General features: G+C 38.5%; 1 protein-coding gene across 2 annotated transcripts; it reads left to right on the plus strand.

The window, feature by feature from the left end:
* Nucleotides 1-817: 817 nt before the first annotated feature.
* On the plus strand, nucleotides 818-10,897 carry nup54 (nucleoporin 54). 2 transcript variants are annotated; one of them, XM_037692242.1, is made up of 15 exons: nucleotides 818-872; nucleotides 1,203-1,310; nucleotides 2,394-2,474; nucleotides 2,666-2,830; nucleotides 3,245-3,331; nucleotides 5,159-5,314; nucleotides 5,662-5,888; nucleotides 5,969-6,156; nucleotides 6,271-6,467; nucleotides 6,877-6,931; nucleotides 7,921-8,014; nucleotides 8,488-8,595; nucleotides 9,893-10,012; nucleotides 10,238-10,348; nucleotides 10,594-10,897. In XM_037692242.1, the coding sequence occupies exons 1-15, from the start codon at nucleotides 830-832 to the stop codon at nucleotides 10,720-10,722; spliced, it is 1,869 nt and encodes a 622-aa protein (XP_037548170.1). In that variant the 5' UTR covers nucleotides 818-829; the 3' UTR covers nucleotides 10,723-10,897. The 2 variants fall into 2 exon arrangements, with proteins under 2 accessions (XP_037548170.1, XP_037548169.1); XM_037692241.1 differs by lacking the exon at nucleotides 2,666-2,830.
* Nucleotides 10,898-10,903: the final 6 nt, after the last annotated feature.

Consider the following 10,903-nt stretch of genomic DNA (forward strand, 5'->3'; position numbering starts at 1 on the left):
GATTGTATTTTATTTTTCATTATTCACAAAACACAAGAAACTTTTAACAATTTAGCTACACCGTCTGTACCAAGGCTTTAATACTGTAAATAAAACAAATTATTTTGTCCCTAAATGGTGTCACAGCTCAAATAAATATTAATAAATAGAAGGTTCTTGTTAACCCGATCATTTAATTTTTTTCTAAATTCTGACATTCTTTGTATTTTCTTTTTCTAAGAGTGTTTGATTGGACATGAAATGTTTTGTTCAGCAGCATTTAAAAGGAGGTTTGAGAAGATGAGAACAAAAAAAAAAAAATAAAAATCCACAGATGAATAATTTCCTAAAAGCTTTATTAAACTTTTTGCACATTTTTATGTGAGATAATTATTTCTACTGTCAAGATATAATTATCTTTCAACTATATAATATGATATTCTAATTCTGAGGACAAACACAAAAACACTGAATAGTGTTGATAATTTTCCTGAGGAGGTTCCATAAAACAACTGGATCTGCATGGTTCCCTTGATTGACAGATGAAGTCATCCTGCTGGAAAGTGTCATTATGAAATAAATAAGCCGTTATGAAAAACACCATTATGAAACAAATACGCTATCATGAGAAACACATTTATGAAATAAAAGAATAAAAATAAAAAATAAAAAAGTCTTATTTCATAATGTATTATTTATTTAATAAATTTTGACCATGTTCGTGTTTCATACATTAGTTCCTCTCTTGCAGCAGCATCGTGTGGTCGGTAGGTGGCGGTATTGCAGGAATGGTTGTTGAGAGCGGAGGTGAAAAGCGAAGAAGAAGAAACGCGGCAGTGGCGTAGTCAACATGGCGTTCAATTTTGGCGGCGCTGTGGGTAACGCAGCAGCAAGTAAGGGCAAAATTCACTTGTATCCTGTATTTTCAGCAGAGCAGTAGAAATGTTAGACTTAAATCATAATATGGACGTTAATGTGAAATGACGGCGTTCATAACAGCTAAAACAGCTGTGCTGCTAATGTCGAGCTAAAACGAGATCAATCAGTGGTGCTTCCACAGCTTTTCTTTTAAAATTATAGATTAATTAGTCATATATTTGATTACTAATTTCATTCATTGTGCACATTTTCAGTTTAAACTTTACCTAGCACCATAACTGAGTTTCCTAATGACCTGACTTATAGTGTAAACATTCACAGCGTCTTTTTGTGTTGTTGTGTAGACACGTCCGGGTTTTCGTTTGCCTCATTTGGTGCCAAGACAACAGCACCAGCAACGTTTGGTTTCAACCCGACAGCCACCACCACCACCGCCTCTTCAGGGTTCGGCAGTAAGTCCCACTTCTGATCCAAACTCATCTGCCCTAAAACTGGATTGCTGCTAATGGAAGTTCATGTTTCAAATAGCGTCGTTGTTACTAGTCCTGGCAAACATTTAAACACCCACAAATACAGATGTGTTCACACACAGACTTGGATACGTTTGTTGATACGTTTTCACAATAATCAAAAGAACACCAAGTATGTGAGTGACAAAAAAGCTCCAGTTTTGTCTCATCGGTCCCTGAACTTTGGGGCTTGTCAACAGGAAAATTCCTGTTTGGCTTTTTTGTGGGAGGATTTTGTCAATGGTGGAACCCTCCTGAGTCTGGTCTCTTTGGATCTTACTGCCATCTGCAATAGCCACCTGCTAACTGGGGTTACATTTATTTTTTTTCTTCCACATCCTGAGAGGTGGGGTATAGTCCCATGAATCTTGTACTTTTTATTAATCTGCTTCTGAGGCAGCTGTGGCTGTGTGGTTAGAGCAGCCATCAAGGCACAGATTGTGTTGTAAAGCGTTTTGAGTATCTTGATTAGATAGAAAGGTATCTAAGTACAGTCCGTTTCCCATTAATCGTGTCAGCTGTGGTCAGAGGAGCATGAATCTGGAGATGATGGAGATCGACGATCTTGTTTCTGAGCTCCTAAGACGGCTCTCACCTTTGTTTTTTGTGCTGCTCCATGTTCAGTGTGATGCACGCAATCATGCCAAATGACCCAGTTTGTTCCCTTTAAACCGGGTGTCCGTGCATCTTTATAAAGACAAATTTGTGTATCTAAATTTAAGGTCTTCAGTTTGTTTAAAAAATTGTAAGTTGGTCTTAAATGTGTTACTCAAGGGTTTTAAAATTTGTGTGGGCAGGACTTTTCTCATTTATGTTCCATAAACAGACAAAAACTAAACTTGAATGTGTCTTATTGAGTGACACACATGGTATGCTTTTTACACTAAAGGCAGGCTGATATACATCAGACAATTGCTTTTAACTATCACTTTTCACAAAAAATGAAGCAATAAGCTGTAAGGCTAACAACAAATGTATCTTTACGTGTCTTAACAACTTGTTTGTTTTCTGTTTGTCTGACAAAAGCTTTAACAGCTCCTAGTTTCGGAGCAGCCACAACCACCTCTGCACCAGCCACTGGGTTTAGTTTTGGCTCCACCAACACCGGTAAGATGCACGTTAGTTTTAAAGCATATAACATTTGCAGTGTTTTTTGATCTTCTTTTTTATTTATTTTATTTATTTTAAGACGCTTGAAGGCTCTTTAAAAATAATGAGTCAATGCTAGGTCAGCTTTGTGTCATTTAACTCCTCCATGTCACTCTCTCTTTCTCGCTGCCTGCCTGCTTTGACTGCAGGATTTGTGGGGCTTGGAGCTGGAAACACCACGGCTGGTGGGTTTAGTTTTGGGGGGTTTGGTTTAAATGCCAACCCAGCTGCAATCAGCTTTAATGCAGGGTGCTTCTGTGCAGCAACCACTGCAGGCACTGTATTCAGTTTTGGTAATAGTCTGGCTAGCACAGGTAGATGACCTCTGTGGTTAAGTACATTTTGTGTTTGTAAAAATCATTTTTAATTGTTTCCATCCACCGTCACCTGGTACAATGATTTTCTTTTTTCCATCCCTCCTGGTGATTCTTATTCGTCCTCTCACAAGTTTCATTGCATTTGCATGACAGACTGTTAAATTTTGCACTAGTCTCAATTACGACAGAAAATTGAGTACTGGTACATTTTCACCTTTTGTGTTTTACAGAAATCCATGCTAGGTGGAACTCATTTAATACTTTTTCCTTGTCAGTTAACTCAACATTTTTATATAAAGATGCTTTTGTTCTATATACTTTATGTCTGGTGTTTTTTTTTTTTTTACTGTTTTATGTTTTTTCCTCACTTCTTTTATCAAAGTGGTCATTGTTGTTGTCTTTGTTTCCCAGGAACATTTGGTGGCTTTGGGACAACTACAACAAGTGCTGTAGCACCAGGGTCAACATTCAGCTTTGCTACCCCTTCGAATACAACAGGTCAGTCAGTGTGAGAGAAACGTCCAGTTTGTGGGGAATCCAGATTTTAGAGGGAACTCTTATTAAAGCACAGTTTGATAACCTTTAAGTCGGGCTAGCTTGAAAATGTGAAGGAATACAAGTTGTCAGCGACTCCCCTCCTTGCTGTGCTTCCATCGATGATATTCGACTCCCCCCAGCCTTTACAAGTTGTTTTCACTCTGAAATAGTTGATTCTAGCCAATCACATCAGGTGAAGCAGTAAGTGCTTAAGGTAGGTGCTGTTTGGTTGTGTCCACTAGTAGCAGCAGGATCAGTCTGTTCATTATGTTTAATTTGATGAAAGCTTGCTAACAGAGATTGTAGTCATTCTCTCTCCACAGATGACTGTGACGTACAAAAAGACTAAAGGACAGCTATTATCCACAAGCTATCAGATTACTAAACTCTTGATAAATAACACTTAACAACTGGCAATAACTTTGCACCAAGCCACATCTGTGACAACTTATGTGTTTATTATTTATTGCTGCTGCACTATGTGGCTGTATCATGTACGGTACATTATGTATCTGCCTTACCATTATAATTCAACTCAATGTTACTACACAACCTGTGTAGTTTATGTTAGTTATGTGCAGTATATATCATCTGGATTTATCTTATATTACTACCTTGAAATACTTATTCATTCAAATTCATCCTACTTGCACCATTATATTCTACCATGTTGTTGTTTACTATTTGCTCTTTAGGACCTTGTAAACATTTTAATTACTTTTTCACTTTTTGGTACTTTATTTTTTACACTTACTGCATGCTTTTAGTATTTCTTGTTCTTTGTTTTTTAGCGAATCAAATCGGTTCTTCTCATCCTGAGCGTTTCATTGTACTGTTAACCCTGTGATAAACTGCATATGGCAAAAAAACACAACTTGAACTTGAACTCTTAATATGATCGGTTGAGTTGTAAACTGGGAAGGCTTGTTAGTCGGATGCTAATGGAATATCATTGTACAGTTTACATGAAGGGCATATTGCACATCCCTTTCATATTTCTGTTTATATATTTTTAGAGCGCAGACTAAATAATGAGTCTCATCCACATTACAACTTAAGATCATTTGCAGAAATCAAATAAAATCTATAATTGATTGCTGAAAGCATTTTCCCCAAATTTGTTATTAAATATATGTTTTAAAAAAGTCATCAGACATAAATGGATAACAATACTTTAATAATTGCTTAGGATGTTCTGTCAATGTACCCTTTTCATTTATATTTATTATTAAATACTTCATTTTTTGGCTCATTAGCAATGTTTTTACTCTTATTTACTTGCTTGCCAACAACAATCTGGTAAAGTCTTGTTGTAACCCACCAGGGCTGATCTAGTATTTTCTGCTGCAGCAGTTCACACTAGTCTCTTGTTGAAGGTCATCACCATACACAACAAGGTCAGAGCTAATATGGTACTTGGACTGGGGGGATTATTCGTACAAGGCAGTTACATTCCACTGTACTGATAGAAAGTTTGAAGGAGCTTAATTGTAATACAAAATAAATTATATTGTCTAAGTAAATGCAGCTGAAATCTATCTGTAATGTCTTGTACATGGTTGACATTTTAACTATATAAAAATAATAATTATAATCCATCTGCCAGAAATGTGCTGCAGCATGCTACACAGCTGCCACAAGATGTCTCCCTTCATTTACCAAAACATGCAGCTGCACCCTGTTCCTGCAGCGATCCCTCTGCAAAGCTGACAGCTCATTTTACAAGTGCTGCAGCATTTAGTTAGCTTTAGGTACTAATTATTGGTTTGTTTACATGTTGTGCTTTAGGAGGCCTGTTTGGTGCCACACAGAACAAAGGATTTGGATTTTCATCAGGCCTTGGGACTGGAACCACCACTGGAACATCAGGCTTTGGAACCGGATTAGGAACAACCGGCCTTGGTGGGTTTGGAGGTTTTAACATCCAGCCGACGCAACAACAAGGTGAGCGCTTCTGTTTCCAGTTGTTTAACAGTTCACATGCAAAAATTAAAACATGATTATACCAAGCTATGTTCAAACGTTTCAAACCCAACGTACAGGAAGTTACATATTACATATTTATTTAGCTGCTTTAATGTTTGATTCAAAGATGTGGGTGCTTACACATATTCCACAGTTGTAAGGAATTCCTTTAAAAAGTGGCCAACGATCTTGGAGTTTCAATTTCATCTTTTTTTATTGCCAGTAATTCAGCAGTCATTGACTTAAACTGAGGTGTGGGACTACAGATAAGAAAATGTGAGGCAAGAGACAACCTGACGTGTTTTACCTTTCTGCTTCCTGAGCAGGAGGCTTGTTTGGTCAGCAGCCTCAGCTCCAGGGTCAGACTCAGCCCACCCAGCTGTACCAGCAGGTCACCGCTCTGTCAGCCCCGACCCTGTTAGGAGATGAACGGGACTCCATTCTTGCCAAGTGGAACCAGCTGCAGGCCTACTGGGGCACAGGAAAGGGCTACTACAGCAACAATAACCAGCCTGTGGATTTTACTCAGGAGAACCCTTTTTGCAGGTTCAAGGTAAAAGGAAATTATTAGAATTTTTGTTAAGTATTGTTAAATTTAAAATATATCTATATATTTGTCTTGTTGTTCTCTAGGCTGTGGGGTATAGCTGCATCCCAGTAAGTAAGGATGAGGATGGTTTGGTGGTCTTGATGCTCAATAAGAAGGAGGCGGATGTGAGAGCTCAGCAGCAGCAGCTGGTTGAGTCTCTTCATAAAGTCCTGGGAAGCAACCAGACTCTAACTGTGAATGTGGAGGGTGTCAAATCTCTGCCGAATGACCAGTAAGTTTGTACTTTTCAAAAACTTCTCAAGCAGCTTTCGCTGTCACTTTTCTGGATTAGATCATTTAGACATTCTCAACAATTTTTAATTTTTTTTTCATGTCTGACTTTCAGGACAGAGGTGATCATTTACGTAGTGGAGCGTTCCCCTAATGGCACCTCCAAGAGGATCCCAGCTTCCACCCTCTTCAGCTGTCTGGAGCAGGCCAACATTAAGGTTCAACTCACACAGATTGGAGTGGTCATGTCAGTCACACGCACAGAACTCACCCCTGCTCAGCTCAAACAGCTGCTGCAGAACGCTCCTGCAGGTAAATATGGTAGCTGTTGCGTGTTTATGAGCACACATTGGTGTGGTTTCTGTGGTGGCCTTAAAATGGAATTACATTTGAATAAAAAAAATCATAACATTTGAAAAAAAACGGAATCACATTAGAAAAAACGGAAATACATTTGAAAAAAACGGAAACACATTGGAAAAATTAAGATAGTGAATAATAATAATAATAATAATAATAATAAAGAAAATAAAAAAAACTTCCTGTTTGGCTTAATGTAATTCAGTTTTTTTCAAATGTAATTCTGTTTTATTTTTTTTTTCTAATGTGAGTCTGTTTTTTTCTAATGTAATTCTGTTTTTTTCAAATGTTGTTCATTTACACCTTACAGCCACTGTAGATTTCCATGGTAGATAAGATGTTGTTTGTCTTCACTCAACAGGAGTGGATCCAATCATCTGGGAGCAGGCAAAGGTGGACAACCCTGAACCTGAGAGGTTAATTTGTGCCAGACATACACACCTTAGGCGTCGCAACCATTGTATGTGAAGGGGACAAGTCCCCACCCCCCACATTAAAAAAAGTTCATTTGGACCCCCCCCCCCACTTTTACTATGAAACATTGGTTCAGGCGGCGCAGTTTCTCTTTCTTCGTGAACAAATCCATTCCACTTGATTAATAGGAGAATACTCAATCTAATACAACTCCACCCCAGGTTTTCCAGGTTACCTCCACCTCTACACACAGAGCAGAAACTGTGCAGGCAGCCGCTGCCGAGTCTCCTGCTTCGGTAGAAAACACGCACAGGTGCAGGAGATGGAGACACCTCTGTGTTGCTCACTCGCCAGTTTAGCAGTTTAGTGCGGGCAGTTGTTGACCAGGGGGGTTGATCATAAACATGTATTCATGTTAGGAGGATGCTTGAGTGCAGCGCTACGTCTGTAGCATGTTAGCTTAGCAGTAACTGTGACGCTGTGAGAAGCTGCAGGTGTAAGAGACGCTGTGTGTTCAGGTGCATTAAAGTTGAAATGTCTTTAAAACCCCACACCTTATTGTCCTCAAGCTTCATTAGAAACATCATTTAGAAGAGGAGTGTTGAACCCAAGTAAAAATGTCTAGTGGTGATGTTTTTATTTCTCTATAAAGACAAATAGTGCCGATCTGACGCTCTGTATTAAAGTGTATTAAAGTTAAAATGTCTCTAAAACCCACAGCTGAATTTACACAAACTTGGTGAGAAATATGCTTTAAATGTGTGGAATTAAAGCAAATCTAGGTGAAATGTTGCTTTTTTTTTGTACATTAGTGCACATTTCTTTTGCGCACACGCACACACATCGTTGTGTCCCCCCCACATTACGGATGCTTCTGACGCCCTTGACACACACACACACACACACACAATGATTGCTGACAAAGTAAAATTAAAACAATTAAACATCTATTGTCACAACTGATTTTTTTTTAATTATTATTTTGCTCCAGATTGATCCCTGTGCCCATGGTTGGTTTTAAAGAGCTGCTTCGCAGACTGCAGATCCAGGAACAGATGACTAAACAACACCAGACTAGAGTGGACGTGAGTAAAAATATCTCTGCTGCTGCTGTTTCTAGTTTTAGCAGGGGAAAGCAAAAAACGGGCACAGAGCAGTTTGATTATCAGCGAAGGAATTTTTGACACATTTTTGTGGCATCAAGGACGGCACAGATGTCCAGTTGGTACTCGGTGCCAACACTTGTTTTAATCTGTAATTATTAGGAATTCCACTGCAAGTAGCAAGAGCAAATGGGTTTCACAGATTGTTTTTACTTGCTAAAAAAAATTAATGAGTTGGAAAAAAATTACTTTTGGCTCAAATGTTATTTCTTAAAAAATGTAATGAGATAGCTTTAGGCATGTAAGACAAGATACTTGTAACACTACACAAATATTTTATCATTTACACAGTTGTCTGCCATTTAATGCGATGGCATTTTAACAAAATTATTAAACAAAATCAATCAAGACAAATATGTAAGGATTGTTGTATTTGTCCACCTGTGCACCTGCAGATCATCTCAAACGACATCAGTGAGCTGCAGAAGAACCAGGCGACAACTGTGGCCAAGATCGCTCAGTACAAGAGGAAGCTGATGGATCTCTCCCACAGGGTGCTGCAGGTACTAAAAGTCCTTATTAAACATGGACTTCATTTTTTTAATTGTCAATTTAATGTTTTTGTTATCTGCCCTCATGTTTAAATAAGCACAACTGGCTAGGCCTGTCGCGATAAACAATAAATCAGTTAATCACATGATAAATGAAAATTATCGACCTCATTTTCTTTTATCGGCTTTATCGTTTCTTCGTGTCTCTCACTTTCTACTGAAGACACTGGATGACAAAAGGCTCAACTCCGGTGCTCTTCACTGACCCCTCCCTTTCTCTTTTTTCTTTAAAATCCGTTTTAACGATCCGAAATCACGCTTTTGGATCGTTAAAAGCAGCTAAGCTGAGAAGCTAAGCTACAAGCTAAGCTAACAGACCGACCTCAGGAAAAAACGTCTCTTTTGTCAAAGCTCCAAAATTCACAGTTGAAACTCGTGCCTTCGTCTAAAAAGTTGTTTTTCTCTGCAAAAAGAAGCTGAGAACTTGTTTACTGATTTTCTTATTAAAAGCTTTGTGTGATAAATGCTATGCTAAAGAGCTCAAACCACACCGAGCGTCCTCCATTTTGAGAACGGAAAAACAGGAATGAGAGACAGCCCATGTCACGTCAAGGGGCCTCCCTCCCATTTTTCTTAAAGAGACACGCTGCTCGCTCCCTCGCTATCCATCCTTAGGTTCAAACAGTCTTATACTGCCAATTATGTGTCTTTCACGGCGCTGCAGAGCCGTTTCGTTTTGTTCACAGGCAGTTCATTGTCAATGCTGACTGGCTGAATAAAGTTTGAAAAATAAAACTCTGCAGCGCGAGTTGAGTGGTCAAAAACGGTACTACACACAAAAATGAAACATTTCTTCTTAAATTTGATAATTACTAATTACTGTTAAATTTCAAACAATATTATCGTTTATCACAATAATTTCTGAGACAATTAATCGCCCAGCAAAATTTGTTATCGTGACAGGACTGCAACTGGCATTATAACTGCAGAACCAGACCAGTTATAGGTTGTATAAAACTTCAAAAATCTAAAATATCATGTGCAGTAGTTCTCTGCAAAGAAATAAATGATGTAAATGACCCAAAGCTGACGTTAAAACAGGTCAACCATGCAGCAGTCTTACATATTTAATCTCTTCGAGAAGATTAACGTCGTTTGGTTATGATCCATTCTGAATTTTTCTCCTTCTTCCACGAATAGCTAAATGTGATGAATACCATCTGTTTGTTTCACTGAATGACCTGGCACCATCTGAGTGTTCTTCAGCTGTGGTCCAATAAAACTGACATATTTCTCGTTTTTCTGAAAGGTACTGATCAAACAGGAGATTCAGAGAAAAAGTGGTTATGCAATCCAGGTGGACGAGGAGCACCTCAGGGTGCAGCTGGACACTATTCAGTCAGAACTCAATGCCCCCACGCAATTCAAGGCAAGTGTGTTTAACCTGCAGCAGCGTTGTTCACGCTCAGTAAATGCTTGATTTTTTAGAAAAGTAGATCTAGAACAAAGATACAGCCTCTTTTATAAACTTTAAGTGTATGTTTTAGTAAATAAACACTTGGTTGAACAGTGAATCTAAACCAGTGTTGTTCTACTACTGTTGGATGCTTTAAATGTGATTTATTTTTAATTTTAGTCTTGTGTTTCTACACAGGGCCGGTTGAATGAATTGATGTCCCAGATTCGAATGCAGAACCACTTTGGAGCTGTGAGATCAGAGGAGCGCTACAGCGTTGATGCAGACCTTCTCAGAGAAATCAAACAAGTGAGTCACATTTTTTCTTGTTTACATGATAAAATAAGCACCTACAGTTTGTGGATTTGTATCCAGATCCTAACACATTGCAGCCAAGGTGTTTCATAGGCTTTCTGAATCATCTCGCTCTGGTTTTAAAATGTTGCTTTTTGAGTTTTCTCAGTTGTAACTAACATCTTTCATTCACATCATTTAGACACAACTCAAGTTATTGTAATTTGTCACCTGTTTGTTTATTTACCCCACACCTTCAGCATTTGAAGCAGCAGCAGGATGGCTTAAGTCACTTGATCGGCGTCATCAAAGAAGACTTGGAGGACATCAAACTCATTGAGCACGGACTGAGCGACGGTGGCCACATGAGAGGAGGCATGCTGAGCTGAACGTACATTAGACCCTCCAGCAGCCTGAAAAATGACACACTTTTACACCCAGACCAGTAAATGTAACCATCACAAGGCTTCACTTGGAGGAAGAATCTCTGAACAGACTTAAAGGATTCGTTTGAAATTTCATTCATTTGCATTTTTTTTTTTGTCAATAAAATAAAGTTTTATCCCTACA

This window comes from Nematolebias whitei, chromosome 18 (genome assembly GCF_014905685.2).
Source record: "Nematolebias whitei isolate Nwh7 chromosome 18, NemWhi1, whole genome shotgun sequence".
Taxonomy (NCBI): Eukaryota; Metazoa; Chordata; class Actinopteri; order Cyprinodontiformes; family Rivulidae; genus Nematolebias; species Nematolebias whitei.

Bases quoted from the DNA above. Each gene is read 5' to 3' on its own strand.
- nup54 (XM_037692242.1), top strand. From the start codon at position 830: ATGGCGTTCAATTTTGGCGGCGCTGTGGGTAACGCAGCAGCAA. The intron at 873-1,202 runs GTAAGGGCAAAA...GTTGTTGTGTAG, and splicing joins TGTGGGTAACGCAGCAGCAA to ACACGTCCGGGTTTTCGTTT. The intron at 3,332-5,158 runs GTCAGTCAGTGT...GTTGTGCTTTAG, and splicing joins TACCCCTTCGAATACAACAG to GAGGCCTGTTTGGTGCCACA.